The 23,016-nt window shown below is 44.0% G+C and overlaps 1 protein-coding gene across 1 annotated transcript in view; it reads left to right on the forward strand.

Annotated features, from left to right (window-relative positions):
- Nucleotides 1–23,016, forward strand: part of LOC102140087 (uncharacterized) — a 156,034-nt gene that overhangs the window by 108,724 nt on the left and 24,294 nt on the right. Inside the window, exons 11-16 of the mRNA XM_074026579.1 lie at nucleotides 65–984; nucleotides 3,063–6,776; nucleotides 6,993–7,355; nucleotides 15,647–15,980; nucleotides 17,139–17,220; nucleotides 17,602–17,686. Coding sequence (XP_073882680.1) covers nucleotides 17,684–17,686 — 3 coding nt within the window. The 5' untranslated portion in view covers nucleotides 65–984; nucleotides 3,063–6,776; nucleotides 6,993–7,355; ... (1 more) ...; nucleotides 17,139–17,220; nucleotides 17,602–17,683. The remainder of the gene's footprint in view (nucleotides 1–64; nucleotides 985–3,062; nucleotides 6,777–6,992; nucleotides 7,356–15,646; nucleotides 15,981–17,138; nucleotides 17,221–17,601; nucleotides 17,687–23,016) is intronic.

A 23,016-nucleotide genomic window follows, 5' to 3' on the forward strand; every position in this document is an offset into this window, starting at 1 on the left:
TTCCTCTTCTGCCTGAGCCAAGCACACCAGTGATGTAATTATTCTGCCTGTTTCCTGCACACAGGAGTCACTGTGCTATATGTTTGGGTCCATCAGCTAGATGATATGAATCTCCTCTTCCAGAGTTTGTCCTCAGTGAGAATTGTGATACATCGCTTGAAGTAGCTCATATGTGATGTGGCTGTTCTCTCATGCCTGGTCCCTTCCCACTGGGGTGATTGGAACATAAAGCTGAGCCCCACACCTACGTAATGTGACTTTCTCGTTTATAATCCCTACCCACAGGGGGCATTGTGACATATCTAGGCCTCTCACCTAGGTAATATGACATTTTTGCCTAGGCCTTCCCCTCAAGGGGTATTGTGAAATATTACTGGACCAAGAACTTAGGTGATGTGGCTCTCTCTACTGCTTGGGGTGTGCTTAAGAAGAAATTGTAGGCCGGGCTTGGTGGCTCATGCCTGTAATCCCAGCACTTTGGGAGGCTGAGGCGGGTGGATCACCTGAGGTCGGGAGTTCGAGACCAGCCTCAACATGGCGAAACCCCGTCTCTACTAAAAAGTACAAAATTAGCCCGGCGTGGTGGTACATGCCTGTAATCCCAGCTACTTGGGAGGCTGAGGCAGGAGAATCGCTTGAATCCGGGAGGCAGAGGTTGCAGTGAGCCGAGATTACTCCATTGCACTCCAGCCTAGGCAACAAGAACGAAACTCTGTCTCAAAAAAAATAAAAAAAATAAGAAATTGTAATGTATCTCTGTATCCAGCACCAAGGTGATGTTACTCTCCTCTCCTGCCTGGGACTCATATACATTTTGTATTACAACATATCTCTGAATCCAACATTGAGGCAATGCGACTGTCCTGCATGGGCTCTCCCACAAAAATAACACATCTTTTTACTCATTATCTAGGTGATATGACTCTTCTGCTTGAGCCCTGCGAAAAGAAAAGATTGCCACAGATCGCTGGACCCAGCACATAGGTGATATGACTCTTTATTTGCCTGAAACCTTCTTTTTTTTTTTTTTTGAGACAGAGTCTCGCTCTGTCGCCGGGGCTGGAGTGCAGTGGCCGGATCTCAGCTCACTGCAAGCTCCGCCTCCCGGGTTCACGCCATTCTCCTGCCTCAGCCTCCTGAGTAGCTGGGACTACAGGCGCCCGCCACCTCGCCCAGCTAGTTTTTTTGTAGTTTTAGTAGAGATGGGGTTTCATCGTGTTAGCCAGGATGGTCTCGATCTTCTGACCTCGTGATCCACCCATCTCGGCCTCCCAAAGTGCTGGGATTACAGGCTTGAGCCACCGCGCCCGGCCTGAAACCTTCATATTTTAGATATAGTGACCTATCACCAGAACAGATACCTAAAGGTTAGATGGCTCCTTCCTGAGCCCTTCCCACAGGGGTCCTTGTGATGTGTTTCTGTATCCATCACCCAGGATTTGAAACCCTCTACTTCTGCCAGCATTTTGGCCACAGGAAATATTATGACATGTTGCTGGGCCCGGCAACCAGGTGATCTTACTCTTCTGCCTGTGCCCTGCTTTCAGGAGGGGATTGTAAAATTTCTGGGTCAAGCACCCAGTAACATGACTCTCCTGCCTGGTGCCTGTTCTCAGGGAAGATTGTGACCTAACTGTTTCCCAGCACACAGCTGAAGTGAATTTTTTTTTTTTTTAGATGGAGTCTCACTCTATCACTCAGGCTGCAGTGTAGTGGCATGATCTCGGCTTACTGCAACCCCTGCTTCCCAGGTTCAAGTGATTCTCCTGCCTTAGCCACCCGAATATCTGGGACTACAGGTGCCCACCATCATGCTCAGCTAATTTTTGAATTTTTAGTAAAGACAGGGTTTCACCATGTTGGCCAGGCTGGTCTCGAACTCCTGACCCCAGGTGATCCATTTGCCTTGGCCTCCCAAAGCCCTAGGATTACAGGCATGAGCCATCGCACCTGGCTGACATGAGCTTTTCTCTAGGAGACATTGAAACATGTCTGGGCCAAGCATCTGGTGATGTTACTCTTCTCTCCTGCCTGGGCCCTGGCCACAGAAGGGAGAGTGACTTATCCCTAGGCCCAGCATGCAGGTGACATAATTTTTCTGCCTAATCTCTGTCCATAGGGGACATTGTGGCATGTCCCTGGGACCATAAACTAGATGATATGACTCTTTTTGTCTCTGAGACCTGTCCACAGGTCTTTTTTTTTTTTTAGATAGGGTCTCACTCTGTTGCCCAGGCTGGAGTACAGTGGCGTGATCTCGGCTCACTGCAAACTCTGCCTCCCAGGTTCAAGTGATTCTCCTGCCTCAGCCTCATGAATAGCTGAGATTACAGGCATGTACCACCATGCCTGGCTAAATTTTTTTTTCATTTTTAGTAAAGACGAGGTTTCACCATGTCAGCTAGACTGTTCTTGAACTCCTAATCTCAAGTTATCTGCCTACCTTGGTCTCCCAAAATGCTGGCATTACAGGCATCAGCCACCACGCCCAGCCCGTGCCATATTTTTTGACCTAGCAACAAGGTTATGTGACTCTCCTCTACTGCTTGGACCCTGTGTACATTCTGTATATTGAAGTATGGCTAGGTCCGACACCTAGGTGATTTGACTCTCCTCTCCACGCGGCCTTCTAATAGGGGAATTCTGACATATCTCTTTGTCTGTCACCTGAGTGATATGACTCTCCTTTTCTACCTGAACCCTGTAAAAAGAAGGGATTGTGACATATCACTGGACCCAGCAACTAGGTGATATTACTTTCTTTTTTTACCTGGGCCTATTGTATTTTGGGTATTATGACATATTGCCGGGTCAAACCAAATGGGTGAAAGGCTCTTGCCTGGGCCGTGCCCACAAGAGGCCTTTGTTACATATCTGTGCATCCATTACTTTGGAGGCGTGACTCTCTTCCATCTGCACCATGCCCATACAGAGCATCGTGACATGTCTCTGGGTTCAGCAACCAGATGGTATATATTTTGTGCCCAGCCTTGCCTGCAGAGAGACATAGCCGGACCCACTACCCAAGTGATGTGACTTTGATGTCTGTGCCTTGCTTTCAGGAGGGAATTTTAGGGTAACAGAACCCTGTCCAGGCAACCAAGCGATATGCCTCGTTTCTTCCCTGGAAAAATTGTGATATATTCCTGACCCAGCACCCAGGTGATGTTATTCTCTCATTTGCTTTCTACTCACAGGTTGGATTGTGACTTACACTTTAGCCTAGCTCACAGTTGTGATGATGACACTCGTACCACAAATCAGCCAGTAGGGGAGATACTGGCACTTGTAGCTAAACCTAGAGAAACAGGTAAATTATTGGGTCTTCTCTAAGTGAGAACATCATAAAGGATAACCATTCTTTCAGAGTTTGTATAAAGTCTTCGGATGGTACAGAGAGTGTCGTCACAGGGTCAAGCACACAGGTGAGACTGTGTTTCTCATACGAACAACCTACCAAATGTTGGCATTGTCACCCTCACAGATGGGCAGAGCCCGCTGGAAAGATCCTGGATTTCACACATCGATGTAGTCCACAGTAAAAATTGTGACTGTCATATGTGATCATGCGACCACAGTCAAAGTGGTGACTCATTTCAAAACAAAGCTCATAGGCAGGTGAGGACTGTCCTCTCTGGACCTCGCCAATTGGAGAGATGTTGACTCTAACACATGGGCTTAGGTCCATAAGTACGATTATCAGTTCATACTAGAACAGAATTCTCAGAGCAAATTGTGACTATCATGCATATTGTGTAAAGCCCTCAGATGGTAACAGTTTTGTAACAGGGCCCAGCACACAGGTGACATTGTGATACTCATACACACAGTCAGCCAACAGTAAAGATTGTCATCTTTTCATATGAACACAGCTCACTGTTGAAGTTCTGAATCTCACACCCAGAGATAGCCAAAAGTTGGAAAATTGACTCTCACACGTGGATTCGGTCCGCATGTGGGCTGGTGACTGTCAGGCCAAGATTCAGCATATCTGGCCGGGCGCGGTGGCTCAAGACTGTAATCCCAGCACTTTGGGAGGCCGAGACGGGCGGATCACGAGGTCAGGAGATCGAGACCATCCTGGCTAACACGGTGAAACCCCGTCTCTACTAAAAAAAATACAAAAAAACTAGCCGGGAGAGGTGGCCGGTGCCTGTAGTCCCAGCTACTCCGGAGGCTGAGGCAGGAGAATGGCATGAACCCGGGAGGCAGAGCTTGCAGTGAGCTGAGATCCGGCCACTGCACTCCAGCCTGGGCGACAGAGCGAGACTCCGTCTCAAAAAAAAAAAAAAAAAGATTCAGCATATCTGTGAGGCTGTGAGTCCACTAAGGGGACACAGTCCACTGCAAAGATTGAGGCTCTCATGCAGGTATCCAGTCCACCACTGAGATTGTCACTTGTGTACTCAGACTCAACATACAAAAGGTGTTGACTCTAATACCTAGAAATGGGACATGTGTGGAATTGTTAATTTTTTTTTTTTTTTGAGACGGAGTTTCAATCTTGTTGCTCAGGCTGGAGTGCAATGGTGCAATTTTGGCTCACTACAACCTCCGCCTCCTGGGTTCAAGCGATTCTCCTACCTCAGCCTCCTGAGTAGCTGGAATTACAGGTGCCCACCACAGTACCCGGCTAATTTTTTGTATTTTTAGTAGAGATGGGGTTTCACCATATTGGCCAGGCTGGTCTCAAACTCCTGACCTTATGTGATCCACCTGCCTCAGTCTCCCAAAGTGCTGGGATTACAAGCATGAGCCACCACACCCGGCAGGATTGCTAATTTTATCCCCACATTTTCCTGCAACTGTGACTGTAACATACACCTCTGCCCAGCACCTAAGTGATTTGACTTTTCTGCCTGGTACCTAGTCCACAAATCAGGTTGTGATACATTGCTGGACCCAACACTAGGTGGTATGACTCTGTACTTTTGCCTCGGCACTGCCCACATGGGACATTGTGACATATCACTGGGCCCCACACCCTGGTTACGTAACTCTCTTACCTGTAACCTGCCTTTATGGGCCATTGTGACATATTGCCATTTGCAACATCCAGGTTATGTAACTGTCCTTGCTGAGTCCTGCCTACAGGAAGCCTTATGATCTATCTGTGTATCCATCATCCAGGTAATGTGACTCTTTCTCCCAGGTCCCTGCTCATAGAAAGGATTGTTAGTTATCACTGAGCCCAGTGCCTAGCTGATATAATTCTTCTACATGTGTTCTGCTTACAGTGTACATTGTGACATACTGCTGGGCCGAACACTAAGGTGATGTTACATTTTTGCCTTAGCATTTTTTCATCAGACATTGTGACATATTGTTAGGCTTAGAACCAAGGTGATGTGATTCTTCTGCCTGAACCCTGCTCAAGAGTCAACACCTTTTGCCCAACAAGAATAGTGCCATATTTGTGAATCCATCATCTATGTGATGTGACTCTCTTACTTGGATTTTGCCTATAAGAGAGATTGCGACATATCACAGGGCCCAGCACCTAGATAATGTGACTCTTCTTTCCTGCCATGGCCATGCTCCCATAAAAGAGAGTGACTTATCCCTGGAATCAGCCCACAGGCTATGTGATTGTTCTGCCTAGTCCCTGTCTACAGGGGTTAGTGACATATCTCTTGGTCCCATTCCTCTTCTCCCTGGGACCTGTCCACAGTGGGGATTGTGACATATCACTTGGCCTAGCACCTATGTGATGCGACTCTTCTCGTGCTTTGGCCCTGCCCACTGGTTGGTTGTGATATGTAGGTGGAACCAGCTCTTAGGTTATGTGATCTTTCTCTTTCTTCTGAGCCCTACTCTCCCGAGACCAGCTCAGTCGTGGAGACCCTGACCCAGTGGCGCTAGAGGAATTAAAGACACCACACAGAAATATAGCGTGTGGAGTGGGAAATCATGGGTCTCACAGCCTTCAGAGCTGAGAGCCTCAAACAGAGATTTACCCAGAGATTTATTTATTGACAGCAAGCCAGTGATAAGCGTTGTTTCTATAGATTATAGATTAACTAAAAGTATTCCTTATGGAAGCAAAGGGATGGGCCGAAATAAAGGGATGGGTCTGGCTAGTTATCTGCAGCAGGAGCATGTCCTTAAGGCACAGATCCCTCATGCTATTGTTTGTGGTTTAGGAATGCCTTAAGCGATTTTCCACCCTGGGTGGGCCAGGTGTTCCTTGCCCTCATTCCGGTAAACCAACAACCTTCCAGCATTGGCATCATAGCCATCACTAACATGTCACAGTGCTGCAGAGCTTTTGTTTATGGCCAGTTTTGGGCCTTTTTATGACCAGATTTGGGGGCCTGTTCCCAACACTACTCACAGGGGACACTGTGACATATCTCTGGGCCTCTCACCTAGATGATGTGACTTTTTTTGCCAGGGCTCTTTTTCTCAGAGGGTACTGTGATATTTCAGGATCTGTGAACCTAGGTGATGTGACTCTCTTCTACTGCTTGGGCTCTGCCTGAGATGTGACTTTTTTTTTTTCCTGGGCTTTGCATACATTGTATATTGTGATATATGACGGGGTCTAAGACCCAGGTAATATGACTCTAACTCATGGGTTCTGTTCAGAAGGGTATTATGACATGTCTTTTTGTTCATCACTTAGGTGTTATGACTCTTGTCTTTTCATTGGAACCTGCCAAGAAGGGTGATTGTGACATATCACTGGACCCAGCACCTTGGTGTTGTGACTCTCCTCTCCTCCTTGGGCCCTGCATACATTGTGTCTATTGAAATATGGCTGGTCCAACACCTAGGTAATGTGATTCTCCTGCATAGACCCTGCTAATAGGGCAATTATGACATACGTTTTGTTTATCACTTAAGTGATGTTACTCTTTTTTTCTTCCTGAATCCTGTAAAAGGGGGGGATTGTGATCCTAACACTGGACCCGGCACATAAGTAATATGAGTTTCCTGCATAGGCTCTGTTCAGAAGGGTATTATGACCTATCTGTTTGTTCATCACTTAGGTGTTGTGACTCGTTTTTTGACTGGAACCTGCCGAAAAAGGTGATTGTGACATATTACTGGACCCAGCACCTAGGTGATGTGACTGTCTTTTTTTCCTGGGCCTCACATATTTTGGGTATTGTGATGTATAGCTGGCCTCAACACCTAGCGGCTAGGGAGCTCCTTTCTTGACTGTTCCCACAAATGACTTATCTCTGCTATGACCGCCTATAACACATGACCTAAATATGTGACTCTTCTTTTCTGCCTGCACCTTGCTAACAGAGAAGATTGTGACAAATTGCTAAGCGCCGTGTATCTTGTGCTGACCTCCTATCTCAGCCTGTGACCAAGAATGCCTAACTTCTGGGGAATGCAGCCCTGTAGGTCTCAACCTCGATTTACTCAGCCACTATTCAAAATAGAGTCACTCTGGTTTAAATGCCTCTGACATTAAGATACACTGTAAAATTATGAAAAAAGTTTATTTGAATTTTAGCAAATGAGAAATGAAATAATTAGAATGGGCTATTCTGAACGATATAGCATTAGTTATATTTGTGTTTGAGTTTTCTATTAACCTATATTTGTTACTTATGAATAGATATCTTGTTTTATTCTGTCTAAACAGATACACTAGGTGGGGTGTGGTGGCTCATGCCTGTAATCCCAGCACTTTGGGAGGCCGAGGCAAGTGGATTACCTGAGGTCAAGAGTTTGAGACAAGCCTGACCAACATGGGAAAACACGGTTTCTACTAAAAATACAAAAATTAATTGGCCATGGTGGCGGGTGCCTGTAATCCCAGCTACTTAGGAGGCTGAGGCAGGAGAATCGCTTGAACCCAAGAGACGGAGGTTGCAGTAAGCCAATATCATGCCACTGCGTTCCACCCTGGGTGACAGAGCGAGACTCTCTCTCAAAAAATAAGATAAAATAAGTGGCTGGGCATGCTGGCTCATGCCTGTAATCCCAACACTTTGGGAGGCTGAGGAGGGTGGATCACAAGGTCAGGAGTTCAAGACCAGCCTGGCCAAGATGATAAAACCCTGTCTCTACTAAAAATACAAAAATTAGCCGCGTGTGTTGGCAGGTGCCTGTAATCCCAGCTACTCGGGAGGCCGAGGCAGAGAATTGCTTGAACCTGGGACGCAGAGGTTGCAGTGAGCCGAGATCTCACCATTGCAGTCCAGCCTGGGTGACAGAGTGAGACTCTGTCCCAAAAAATAAATGAATAAATAAAATAAAAAACAAACAGATAAACTAGATAACCAGACTGACCAACATGGGGAAGCCCTGTCTCTACTATGCAGTCCCAGCTACTCAGGAGGCTGAGGCAGGAAATCTCCTTGAGCCTGGGAGGCAGAGGTTGCAGTGAGCTGAGATCACCTCACTGTTTTCCAAACTGGGCAAGGGAGTTTGGGAGGGAGGGAGGGAGACTCTATCTCAAAAAAATAAAAGGGGTCCCCGCTTTAAAAGGAAAATAAATCTCATAACGGCAAAATCACTAAGCCAATGGAAAAGTCAAGCTGGGAACTATGTCAGGCAAACGTGCTTCCCATGTTATTTCTAAATAACATAGTTGCAAAGATAAAAAAGCTACATACCTTTTTCACAATTTGCCCACAAGAAAATTCCTTCTGAACAGGTAACAGAACTCAGTCATCCCTCTGAGACTCACCTGAGATAAATGCATATCTGATTACTCCCTCTGCCCTATTGTTAATTTAAAAATGCAGATTTAGGCCAGGCTCAGTGGCTTACTCCTGTCATCCAAGCACTTTGGGAGGCTGAAGTGGGCAGGTCACCTGAGGTCAGGAGTTTGAGACCAGCTTGGCCAACATGGGGAAGCCCTGTCTCTACTAAAATTACAAAAATTAGCTGGGCATGGTGGCATATGCCTGTACTCCCAGCTACTGGAGTGGGTGGGGAGGCAGGGAGAGCTGAAGTAGTAGAATCGCTTGAACTCAGGAGGCAGAGGTTGCAGTAAGCTGAGACCGCGCCACTGCACTCCAGCCTGGGTGGGAAAGTGAGACTCCATCTCAAAAAAAAAAGAAAAAATTGCAGATTCACTGAGCCACACTAAATCGTATATTCAGTGGAAGGTTGATCAAGGACACAAAAGATTCCAACCTTTGTGTCTTGTCTACTTATGACCTGGAAGCCCACACCTCAAGTTGTCCTGCCTTACCAGACCAAACCAATATACATCTTACACATATTGATTGATGTCTCATGTCTTCCTAAAGTGTGTAAAAGCAAGCTGTACCCCTACCATCTTGGACACATGTCGTCAGGAACTCCTGGGGCTGTGTCACAAGCTTGTCCTTAACCTTGGCAAAATAAACTTTCTCGATTGATTGAGACTTGTCTCAGATACCTTTTTGTTTACACAGCCAAGGCCTTGCTACCTGGTCAGTACTGCACCCCAGACTGATGCATTACCATTGCAGGGACTCCGGTTTCTGGTCTTTTTTTTTTTTTTTTTTTTTTTTTGAGATGGAGTCTTGCTTCATCACGCAGGCTAGAGTGCAGTAGTACACGATCTTGGCTCACTGCAACCTCCGCCTCCTAGGTTCAAGTGATTCTTGTGTCACAGCCTCCAGAGTAGCTGGGATTACAGGCATGTGCCACCACGCCTGGCTAATTTTTGTAATTTTAGTAGAGATGGGGTTTCACCATGTGGGCCAGGCTGGTATCAAACTCCTGACCTCAAGTGATCTGCCCACCTCGGTCTCCCAAAGTACTGGGATTACAGACGTGAGCCACTGTGCCCAGCCCAAATATCAGAAAGTATTTTAATTTTGACATATTTGACAGGCTTCCTAAAATCAAATATCAGCTTAAAAATTGTTTGTTTTTGACCCCTAACTCTTGGATTCTGCAGAGGGCCAATGCAGCATCCAAAAGAGTAATGAACGGAATTATTTGATATGTCACATTACATGGGAAGGGTTTTCAAATTAAAAATAATGTTTGACCTGCTTCAACTTATATTTTAATAAATATGTTTTTGATATTTATTTTAAAATTGTATAAAATTTCTAAAAATCTAATATATCTGAGTATATGCTAGTAGTCATAATTAGGTTATTGTGATAAGTTATTGTGGGCCACAGATATCTTTTTGTTTCTTCATAACCGTTTAAGTCATTTGCACAGTTAATGGTTTAATTCTGATATAGTTTCTAAAAACTTCGAAAGCATACACCATCCTAGATTACTGCATCTCTAAGGAGGTTCATTAAAAGATGGAAAGGGCCCAGACAAGTGGAGTACAGGTTTCTGATCATTTTAGAATCATATTGTTTTGACTGGGTAAGGATTGTTTGGATTCTAATGAAGAGAACTGCTAACCCAGGCAAAACAAAAATTAATTAAATATTAGGAAAATATTCTGCCACATATTATGCTGAATCAGCCAGTACTGAAATTTTTTAGATATGCCATTTGAATAAACTCTGTGGCCTAAATCAAATTACCTATGATAACCCCTCAGTTATCAGTGCTGTGCCCCTAAATTGGAGAAACAAACCTGGTATTTAAGATGACATAAATTAGCAGGGTGCAGTGGCTCACCTGTAATCCCAGCACGTTGGGAGGCCGAGGTGGGTGAATCACCTGAGGTTAGGAATTTGAGACCAGCCTGGCCAACATGGTGAAACTCCGTCTCTACTAAAAAGACAAAAATTGCCCAGGTGTGGTGGCGAGCGCCTGTAATCGCAGCTACTTGGGAGGCTAAGGCAGGAGAATCACTTGAACCCAGGAGGTTGGAGGTTGCAGTGAGCCAAGACCGTGCCATTGCACTCCAGCCTGGGTGACAGAGGGAGATTCTGTCTCAAAAAAGAAAAAAAAAAAAAGGACATAAATTTAATGTTAAGTGTGGACTCATAAAGAACCTAGACAGCCAGCAAGCCATTTGTTTATTCTTGATTTCTTAAAACTTCCATTATTAAAAGCTCTGCATTCCATTACTCATCACAGAAGAGAAAATAACCTAAATTAAATATGAATTAAGTGTGTGTGTGTGTGTGTGTGTGTGTGTGTGTGTGTGGTGACTATTCCAAATTACTAAAACAGATTAAGACCAATTTTTTTTTTGTCAAACATATAATTCTGAGAAACAATCAAAACTTCGTGTACATTTCTGCTATCTAATAGGCTATTTAAGCACTTACACAGACATTTTATACAGTTGTCATTTTTAATGCATGTTTTCTGATAGTATAAAAGCTTTCTCATGCAAGAAGGCTGATGTTATAATGGTAGCTAAAAGAATATTAGAAAATACGTTTTTTTCATGGGACATTTCTGAAAGGTCTCTAATGATCAAGATACTTATTTCACTAGACATGTTGTAAAACTGTTAAATAAGGTATTGTTCCTGGATCAAACTGAGGGTCGGGCTACTATTTCTCACGGCCCAATAACGAGATGCAGATGAACTGGGGAGGAAGAGAGTTTTATTTCTGCAACCGGTTACAGGGAGAAGGCCTGGAAATTATCACCAGACCAACTCAAAATTACAACGTTTTCCAGAGTTTATGTACCTTCTAAGCTATATGTCTACATGTAAGTGTGCATTCAACTAAAGAGATAAGTGATTAACTTCCTTTATTTAATCTGTAACTAAGGTCTTGAAGACCTTCCCCCGCAGCCTCAGTAAATTTACTTAATCTAAATGGGTCTAGGTGCTGGGGTGATTACCCTTATCTTGTCTCCTGCTAAATCACAGTGGTTTGGTGAGTTCCTTCAGATCTCCAATAAACTTGTTTGTGGAGGCCTGGGGAATTTCTTCAGACCCCCAATAAAACTTGTTTAATCCCATAAGGCCCAGGAAAGGCCTAGGCGAAACTCTTGATGGGCTTTTGTTACATCCCAGCCTTTGTATAAGGTCACTGGCTTTTTTTTTTTTTTTTTTTTGGAGACGGAGTCTCACTCTGTTACCAGGCTGGAGTGCAGCAGCACAATCTTGGCTCACTGCAGCCTCTGCCTCCAGGGTTCAAGCCATTCTCCTGCCTCGGCCTCCCAAGTAGCTGGGACTACAGGTGTGTGCCACCACACCCAGCTAATTTTTTTGTATTTTTAGTAGAGACGGGGTTTCACCACGTTGGCCAGGATGGTCTCGATCTATTGACCTCGTGATCTGCCTGCCTCGGCCTCCCAAAGTGCTGGGATTACAGGCGTGAGCCACCACGTCCGGCTGGTCACTGGCTTTTAATACTTTACTTAACCACTCAGTCAGTACTGAAACAGTTGTTAGTGAGGTCTGGCCTGCCACAGTATTACAGATACAATAGTATTGAGCAAAGCTAACTAAATTGACTGGATTGCTTTTGTAACTGCAGATTTACTTAGAATGGAAAAAATATGTTGACCCTTATAAAATAGTCATTAGAAGGCCTATGTGCATAATAGAACCTCATGCGTCTTCTGCTACTAAAGTCTAACATTACTAAATTCAACAAGGCTTCAATGCATTATGGCAGAGCACATTTTCACCAGGTGAAGAAAGCCTTTACTAGTCTACTGACTGAGGAGAGTAAAACCCTTTATAATCAAGAACCCAGAGAATGAATCTGCCTGCCACCTACCCCGAAGCGAGACTTCAAGACCTTGAACATTGGATTGATAATCTCACAACTTAGAAGAGCCCCTCCAAACTCTTGCAATTGTAAACCCATAGGAGATTTTAAGGTAAAGCTAACCAGGAAAGTTTGTCCTCAAAAGCAGATGGCCGTCTCCATGTAGATAGCTTTTTTTCACAAGATCAAAAATCAAGACATCTCGTTATCATGACACTCTTAGTTCACAGTTTGTTTATGGTTCTGCAGACAACAGAAATTTTAAAAAGTGGTCTCTTGTGTGCACTCATGGGGGTATACTTACATGTAGAGAATTTTGCAGTCAACATTATATATGAGGAAACTTATTCCTTGAAAGGTAAAAGAGGAAGGGCCAATGTGGGTGAGAAGTTTTAATGAAACATTTGTTTTCTCACAATACCAAAAACAGAATATTGGTCCACTGCTCTTAACCTATTTCATAAGTTAAAAAGAACTTATTCAGAATAGGTTAAAGAGCATTGCCCGGAGGCCATTACTCTTCTGAATGGGTATCATTGTTTAGAGTAAATGAGGCAATGGTTACAAATTTATCCCTCTCAACAGAGTTCTATAGCAGATTATACCATAAAAGCTATGCTTACACAATAGACTTTAAATTTTCTCACAGAGTTGCGCCAAATATAATTTCTTTTGATTACTTACTGGATAAATATATATCTGTGCAGTTGCTGATAGCTGCCTATGGAGAACTACAGCAGGTATTATAGAGATGCAGTTGTGGATGATTCATGAACAGGCTGATTAGATGAAATGAGTAGACCATTTATCTAGCTAATTATTTGATCTATTTAATTTTAGTTGGTTGTTCATGGGGACCCTGGCTAAAAAGCATGCTTCAAACTCTTGGTATTATCCTCCTGATAGTCAAATTAGTAATCTTCCTACTGCACTGTATTCTCTCAAAAGATATAAACGTTTGAATATAGTCATTTGTAGAATGTCAAATGGTCTCTCTTTAACTAGAATGACAGAAACTCAAAGACATATGTGACTATGAAGACACCACAACCTATGAATGACATGCTAAGGACAAAAAACAAAAATAGTGGAAACTGAGAGTGGCACTAAAGAACCGAGTTTTGGTCACACTATGACCTATGTAAGAACTTAACCAAATAGGGGGAATTTTTTAAAGAAAACTATTGGAGGCCATAATTCTGGACTGAGCTTATGCACTAGGTCCAAACCAAACCAAAATGAGTCACTCATGCTAGATGTGACATAATTAAACTAAAAATTTAAGGCAATAGGTAGATTCTAAAACTGGCCAGGTTTTGTTTTTCTTCTGTAAATAGCAGATTTCAACACAAGGAGGTCCCTGTACTCTAACACTTTAAAAAACAAATAAAAATCATTTCAAAATAATAAGCTGAAGTTTTTATTTCCACTTTACAAACCCACAGTTCTGCTATTTCACAGTCAGATTTGAGTCCAAATAAGTACATTTTTGATGGTGACAAAGTGATATTAATGTCTAAAGTTTTGGTCTCAAACTTGAGAAGATGACAAAAGAGAGAAATTGTTAAATTAGTTATAGCCTAAAGCTTCCCTCTTTTATGTTTAATTTTGGTGAATAGGATTTTTTTTTTTTTTTTTACATAGTAAACTTAGTGTTCAAATAGGACAAATCTTAAGCTGTAATAAATCTGGCTGTTTCTGAACCTCACTTCCATTTTCTATATGTCATTTTGCTTTTCTGGTTCATAAATCTTTTACCAACATGTGGCTGTGCTGGAGTCTCTCCGAGCCTACTCTGGATCCATAGGTTACCTGATTTGCAAATCACGATTTGCTCATTTAAACTCTGTTAAATTTAATTTTTCTAAAGTTTTCTTCTTTTACAAATTTTCAAATTTTTTAATACTGAAAATAAATAATGTGTTGAGCTTTGATTTTCTAAACTCATTCCACAGCTATTTTCTCAAATAATAATAATAATAGTTATTATTACTATTTTTGAGTCAGAGTCTCACTCTACCACCCTGGCTAGAGTGTGGTATAACTAATCATGGCTCACTGAAGCCTTAATCTTCCAGGCTCAAGCAATTCTCCTGCCCCAGCCACCTGAGTAGCTGGGACTACAGGCATGCAAAATCATGCCTAATTTTTAATTTTTTTTCATGGACACTGGATCTCACTATGTTGCCCAGGCTGCTCTTGAACTCCTGAGCTCAAGTGATTCTCCTATTTCAGCTTCCCAAAGTGCTAGAATTACAGGTATGAGCCACCATATGCTTCTGCAATTTCTTGACAAGATTATTCTCAATAATAAACAGTGCTATATGCACACAAATATAAAGGGAATCTGGCTTCTATTTTAGAAGTTTCACTCTCCAGGATTTCAAAGGTCTAGGGCAGCTACTTTAGTATTATAGTTTGATCTATGGAGGGGCACGGGCTTTGGAGTCAGAGTGTTGATCCTGAAGGCGGGGTGCGGTGGCTCACGCCTATAATTCCAGCACTTTGGGAGGCCGAGACAGGTGAATTGCTTGAGGTCAGGTGTATGACACCAGTCTGGCTAACATGGCAAAACCCCATCTGTGCTAAAATAAAAAATTAGCTGAGTGTGGTAGTATGCGCCTGTAATTCCAGCTACTCAGGAGGCTGAGGCATGAGAATTGCTTGAACCCAGGAGGCGGAGGTTGCTGTGAGCCAAGATTGTGCCACTGCACTCCAGCCTGGGCAACAGAGCAAGACTTCATCTTAAAAAAACAAAAACAAAACAGTTGATATTGAGTCTCAACCCAGCCAGTTAGTAGCTGTGGTTCTTTGGACAAGTTTCTTGATGTGAAAGAGGTTGTATGAACCACATATGCAAAAAAAGGCAGAATGACACTGATTGCAAAAATTGTAGCAAGTTTTCATGCCTCCTATATCCATTGCCAGGTGCTTTCATAGCTGTTGCCATTGAAATACAGAATTTGTTTTCCAAACCATAGATCTGGCTGACCTTACCTGCTCAGGACAGTAGAAAGCTGTAAACATGATAATGTGCTAGTTTGGGGCCTAGGCTCAAATGGTCTTGAATGCTTCTGTTTTTCTTTCAGAATGCTGCCATCTCCATGACGGCCCATGTTAGCCAGGTGGAAAATAAGATACCATGGGGAGGAGAAGCAAGGTGCCCCTGTTGACAGCCCCAGAAGCAGAAGCTCACCCTCAGAAACACAGCTGCCTAGTGAAAAGACAGCTGATGGTACACGTCTGAAGGAGCTCAGTTGAGCCCAGCCTAAATGGCTGAACACCTCAATTACAAGCAAATAAGTTTTGGATGGTTTGTTATGCTGCAATAGCTAACTAATACATGTACCCTGTGCAGATGGAATGCCAGGATTCAGTGACAGGTTGATTACTAGTTACCTTCTGACAGTGGACACCCTAAAGGTATTGACTTTTTTTTTTTCCTCCTGATTTGAAGTTGTATGTCTCCTAAGACAATGTTGGGTAATGCAGAAATACAGCTAGACATGTATGTGTGTCATTGGTGCTTTTACTCACACAGTACCCCACACCACAGGAGAAAACAACCACAGCCTGACCATTAGGGCCAAGGCCAAATAGCAAAATAAGTTTGCCTTTAATTTATTTTCTTCATATCTAAAAGTTGGAGGTTAAGAACTGTGTACAGACCTGAAGACAGAGTTTTCTTTCCCTGGGGCCCCAGAATTTTTTGTTCACTGTCTGATCTCTGGATGAAGGGTGGACCACAGGTGGCAAGCAGTGGTCTACCTGTGGTTATTTTATTCTTGCTGCCCTCTGCCCTTGCTATGGCCACTATCTGTCCCACCCTCAGAACTGAAGATAGATGTTAGTAGAGAGAGGCTGTCCCCTCACCTCTGGCAGAAAAGGGATGTTCAGGGCCTCCACCCACCTGACGTCAGAGCTGCGCTTCAACGTGGTAGCTGTTGGCCATGTGTGGCTCCTGGGTGCCTGGAATGTGCCTGGTCTGAACTGCAATTTGCTAGAAAAGTAAAATACAGAGTTGGTTTCGAAGATTTAGTTCCAAAAATATATATAGTGCCTTAATAATTACATATTGCTGTGAACCCAGAATCTGAGACAGGTCTCAGTTAATTCAGAAAGTGTATTTTGCCAAGGTTGAGAACATGCCTATGACATAGCTTCAGGAAGTCTTGAGGACACCTGCCCAAGGTGGTCAGGGAATATCTTGGTTTTATACGTTTTAGGGAGACATGAGACATCAATCAACATATGAAAGAGGTACATTGGTTCGGTCTGAAAAGGTGGGATAACTTGAAGCAAAGGCAGGCAGACATGAAGCTGGAGGGAGCTTCCAGGTCACAGATAGGTGGTCACATTCTTTTGAGTTTCTGATTAGCCTTTAGTTTCCAGCTTGAGTTTTCCTTAGTAATTTTGGGGGCCCAAGATATTTTCCTTCCATGTAGCTCACATATTAAAATGACAATACTTTGAACATATTGGGTTACATTATTACAATCAGTTCCACGTGTTTCATGTTTCTTTTTAAAGTTTGGCTACTAGAAAATTAAAAATTCACATGTGGCTCACATTTTATTTCAGAGGACTGCCTCCTTTTTAAAATGTTAGGCTGCCTGCTCAAAGGACCAGAAGCCAGGAAGGTGATAAAAGCTAAAACTTCAAAGTAATTGTTATTATATTATTTTCATCTGTGACTAGCCATATAGTATATTATTTATAAATGCATATGACCTTATACACAAGGTTCAATGCAAACACCCTCTAGGGTGGGCCTGGCTCAGCTCAGAGGAAAGTCTGCCTGAAAAAGCTGCAGCTAGGCTGTCACTCCTCGTTCAGCCCAGCAACTGATCACACCTTCTGTCACTCAGGGCCTGAGGGGGTGGGTCTTAAACAGCATCCAATCAGGGACGCTGGGCTGGGGACAGTCCAATCAGGGACGCAGCTGGAGCGGACAGGACGGCTTCCGGAATATGGCGGGGCGTTTGGCTGTGGCTGCCTCCAGAGCTCCAGGTCTCATCTTCATTTCTGTGTCTTTTGTTCCTAGAGGCCCAGCCTGTGTGACCCTGTGACCTGCAGATATTGGGCGATCCAGAGTTAAGACTCCAGGGCCTCCTGGCAGCCTAGAAATGGTGAGTGCCGGGTCTGACATCCCGAGAGGGGGGGAGGGGCTGGTCGGAACCGTGGGAAGTGGCTGTGGCGGACTTAGGTCTCCCCGCAGTCAGCTCCACGATCTGCGCCCGGCGTTCATGCCCAGCTGGGCCTCAGTCCCCTTCAACCATAAGATGGCGGCTGTGCTGATAGCTGGGTGCTGGGCATCCTGTCTCTTCCCTGCGGAGCGACTGTGCCCCGACCTGTAGCCCTGTCTGGGCAGCTCTGCGCGCGCAATTCCGCAGTCTCTCCCAGATTGTGCAGGAACCATGGGAGGGGCGTCAGGGGAGAATCGTGACTCGGGGTATGGGTTCATGAGCGGGAAGAGCTTTGGTCTGTGGGGTTCCCAGTTCCCATTTTCTCCTATTGAAAATCTATGGGAGTGGCCGGGGGCGGTGGCTTACGCCTGTAATCCCAGCAGTTTGCTGGGAGGCAGGCGGATCACTGAGGTCCGGCATTCGAGAACAACCTGTCCAACATGGTGAAACCCCGTCTCTACTAAAAATACAAAAATTAGCCGAGTGTGGTGGCGGGCAGCTGTAATCCCAGCCATTCGGTAGGCTGAGGCACGAGAATCGCTTAAACCCAGGAGACCAAGATTGTGCCATTGCACTCCAGGCTGGTTGACACAATGAGACTGTCTCCAAAAAAAAAAAAAAAAAAAAGGAGTCACCGCAAAACATTAAATAATTTAATCAAAGAGTGGTTCTAAAATTGTAAAGCACCCAGCTGTGGGATGTAGTTTGTGGTCCTTTGGAGGAACTTGAATGAAAGACTGTGCACGATACAAAAACGCAAATTCAGTAATCGGTTAGGTAGGGTTACGTAGTTTCTTAATTTCCATGTTGAGCGTACTAAATTTCCTGGTTATGTAATCAGAGCTTAATTCCAGTTTATAGTTTGTTAACCCTGTATTTGTTTTCCCCAATATAGTAATTTACAAAAAAAAAAAATTTTTTTGTGTTAGTTTTTTTTTTTTTTTAAGACGAGTTTCGATCTTCTTGCCCAAGCTGGAGTGCAGTGTCGCGATCTCAGCTCACTGCAGCCTCCGCCTCTGTGTTTAAGTGATTCTCCTGTCTCAGCCTCCCGAGTAGCTGGGATTACAGGCATGCACCACCACGCCCAGCTAATTTTGTATTTTTTTTTTTTTTTTTTTTTTGAGACGGAGTCTCGCTCTGTCGCCCAGGCTGGAGTGCAGTGGCCTGATCTCAGCTCACTGCAAGCTCCGCCTCCCGGGTTCACGCCATTCTCCTGCCTCAGCCTCCCGAGTAGCTGGGACCACAGGCGCCCGCCAGCTCGCCCGGCTAGGTTTTTGTATTTTTTAGTAGAGACAGGGTTTCACTGTGTTAGCCAGGATGGTCTCAAACTCCCGACCTCGGGTGATCCACCCATCTTGGCCTCCCAAAGTGCTGGGATTACAGGCGTGAGCCACCGCACCCGTCTTGAGTTAGATTTTTTTAAAGTAGGAATTCAGGGTCTACGGCCACCTCAGTCGAATTGCCTACCAGTTAACTATTTTCACTCCCTACACAAAACTGATCTTCTGCATTTTTCATAGGTGTCCTAAGCAGGGTCTCAAGTCTGCCCCCACGCCCCCTATTCCTCCAGCCTGACTCTGGTTTGCAGTAAAATACAGAATTTCTATTTCCTCCTGACAATCCCAAATGCCAACTCCCCCTCCCTAATTCACACTATTAACTATTTGTCCTTTAGTGTACATTTTTGATACCATATTTTAATTAAACATTTTTTGACAAAGCATTGGATGGCACATTTAAAAAGATTCGTTTTCTGTTTATAAATATTTTCCATAAGAAGAAAGCAAGGAATAATTTTCTGACACTATATTGTAAAACAATCTTTGTCTCTTTTCCTTTTATCTTCTCTTGGTGTAGAGATCTCATGGGACTGTTCTGGCATCAAGGTTTTTCTTGGAATTTTTGTGGAGTGATGTGTCCTCAGCCACCCTTTAGTTTTATTCCTGGTCCTGGGTTTCAGTACTGTCTGAATAAACCAAGGTATCAGTCATGGCTATGTCTGCGAGACTGTCTAATGGATATTATTAACTCCTGGGTCATTCTCTCCCATGGGACAACCTGTGGTATGGAGTGTAGCCTCGTAAGGGAGCAGGTGGATGCACTGGGGCTGAGAGGAATTTCCTGGTGTGCTCTTCCTTTGAAAACCTAACCCCTTCAGATGTTTGGATTGTCTTCACCCAGCCCAGCTTTCCTTTCTTGCGGACACATTGCTGGTCAGCCAATCAGATGCTGGTATTGAGTTGAAAACAGAAATTATTTCTGCCCCTGCCCCCTAGATTCTCTACAGCTTGTGAAAAAAGTGTAGTATCTCTGCCAGGCACAGTGGCTCATGCCTGTACAAACCCAGCACTTTGGGAAGCCAAGACGGATGGATCACCTGAGGTCAGGAGTTTGAGACCAGTCTAGCCAACATGATGAAACCCCCTCTCTACTAAAAATACAAAACTAGCAGGGCGTGGTGGTGCATGCCTGTGATCCAGCTACTCAGAAGCTGAGGCAGGAGAATCACTTGAACTCAGGAGGCAGAGGTTGTGGTGAGCCAAGATGGCGCCATTGCACTCCAGCCTGTGCAACAAGAGTGAAACTCCGTCTCAAAAAAAAAAAAAAAAGGTGGTATCTCAAAAGGCAAAAGACACCCTGAATCCAGTGACATGAGGCAAAAAAATTGCAAAGTAAAATGCACTTGGGACACTCACTGGAACATAGTGCAGAGTCTCCGGAGAGGTTGGTTATTGAATACTTAAGTGAGCAGGATGGATGGGAGAATCTCTCAAGTGATTGAACTTGACACATGAGTCGGACACATCTGTTTTCTTATCAGCACTGCCACTTCCTGGGTTTGTCACTTTGAAAAGATTTGTTCACTTATATTGACTTCAATTTTTTAACTCTAAATTGCAATTTGTTAGTAGAGCTTGAAAGGTAAGAAAATATTTACAAAGGTCATAAAAGAGGTGGGTTTCAGAAAAATCTAATCTATTTTTTTGTTGTTAAAAATTCTCATGTACCTTTTTCTTTCTTAGAGTGAGTTTAGGAATTTTCTCAGGCATATTTTTTTTTTATGGCTGGGTGATTTCAAACAGAATTCCAAGGCTTAGATTTTGGAATGTTACCAAAGAAAAGAATAGGGAAAATCTTGCTTCCATTTTGGCTGTGGAAAATGAATACATTTCCAGAAGAAAATGTTGTGGATAATAGGTGGGTTACATGAATTCATGAAAACAACAGTTGTTTTTGCAGGGTAAATTTCTGAGAGTGAATATCTCTGTTCTATATCCTGTTATCTTTATTTCAGAGTGTAATGATAAATTTTTTAGATGAAACTTGGTGCCTCCTACAAGTGTTCCCATATGACTAATTGTTTACTACATGAATTTTTTTTTTTTTCAAACGGAGTCTCCCCGAAGGCTGAGATGCAATGGTGCGATCTCGGCCTACTGCAATTTCCGCCTCCTGGGTTCAAGCAATTCTCCTGCCTCAGCCTCCCGAGTAGCTGGAACTACAGGTACACGCCACCATGTATGGCTATTTTTGTATTTTAGTAGAGACGGGGTTTCACCATGTTGCCCAGGCTGGTCTCGAACTCCTGAGCTCTGGCAGTCTGCCCCTCCCAAAGTGCTAGGATTACAGGCATGAGCCACCGTGCCCGGCCTACTCCATGACTTTTTTATATATATATATATTTTTTTTTTTGAGACGGAGTTTCGCACTTGTCGCCTAGGCTGGAATGCAGTGGCACGATCTCAGCTCACCGCAACCTCTGCCTCCCAGGTTCAAGTAATTCTCCTGCCTCAGCCTCCCTAGTAGCTGGGATTACAGGCATGTGCCACTACACCCGGCTAATTTTGTATTTTTAGTAGAGACGGGATTTCTCCATGTTGGTCGGGTTGGTCGAACTCCCGACCTCAGGTGATCCGCCCACCTCGGCCTCCCAAAGTGCTGGGATTATAGGCGTGAGCCACCACGCCTGGCAACTACATGATTTTTAATGGAAATAATAAAATATTATTATTATTTGTAAAGGAATAGATACTTTTGCTTTTCTTATTGAGGTATGAAATGTAAGCATTGTAAAATTGCCTTTTTTTTTTTTTTTTTTTTGAGATGGAGTCTTACTCTGTCACCCAGGCTGGACTGCAGCCCTCGCCTCCTGGGTTCAAGCGATTCTTCTGCCTCAGCCTCCTGAGTAGCTGGGTGTATAGGCGCACACCACCACGCCCAGCTAATTTTTGTATTTTTAGTAGAGACGGGATTTCACCATATTGGCCAGGCTGGTCTCGAACTCCTGACCTCGTTATCTACCTGCCTCAGCCTCCCAAAGTGCTGGGATTACAGGCGTGAGCCACCGTGCCGGGCCAAAATTGCCTTGTTTTTATATGAACATTGTTTGCATAATTTTGCTGGATTTTTCGAACACTTTTCAAAGACCAACTGAATAACTGACATAGAAATTAAAGCTTGAGCCCAGCGACTCCCAGCAAAGGCTAATATTGAGCCTGCAAAAGAAGGTTTTTTAAGGTCCAGTTAGTTCCTTCTGGGGAGCCTCCCCTGCAGGTGTCCCAGCCTGCTCACCCCAGCCATGGAAGGAGCCTTTATCCTGAGAGAAGCTACAGAGCCCTGGAAAGCTGGGGCCTCACAGGCAGATGCAGTTACGACTAAGGTGGAAGGGGACTGGGAGGATCTCACTGAAGATAAAGTTGTCCTTGTTTTGAGACAGTTTTTAGACTTTGTAAAATAGAACAAAGTTAGATTTGTGTAAAAAAAAATTGGATTATCAAGGAGTATTGCAACAGGAAGAAGTACCAACCATAAGAGCTTTAAGGATTGCAAAGTTTAGGCAGACAAAGGCTTTCTTTTTTTTTTTTCCTTTCTGAGATGGAGTCTCACTCTTGTTACCCAGGCAGGAGTGCAGTGGCGCTATCTCGGCTCACTGCAACCTCCACCTCCCAGGCTCAAGCGATTCTCGTTACTCAGCCTCCCAGGTAGCTGGGATTATAGGCGCCCGCGACCACACCTGGCTGATATTTGTATTTTTAGTAGAGGCAGGGTTTCATCATGTTGGCCAGGCTGGTCTCAACTCCTTACCTCAGGTGATGACAAGGGTTTTCTGTCATAGGGATGAGCAAACAAGATTAGAAAAAAGATGGGAGGGGAATGGCAAATGGAGGGTAAAAAATCAGATTATAGATCAGACAATGTTTTATCCTGAAGTCAGCATGTTCTTAGAAGTGACATAGAATGGGGTTGGCTCAGATGGAAGGTAGCCCAAAGTC

Source organism: Macaca fascicularis, chromosome 19 (genome assembly GCF_037993035.2).
Source record: "Macaca fascicularis isolate 582-1 chromosome 19, T2T-MFA8v1.1".
NCBI lineage: Eukaryota > Metazoa > Chordata > Mammalia > Primates > Cercopithecidae > Macaca > Macaca fascicularis.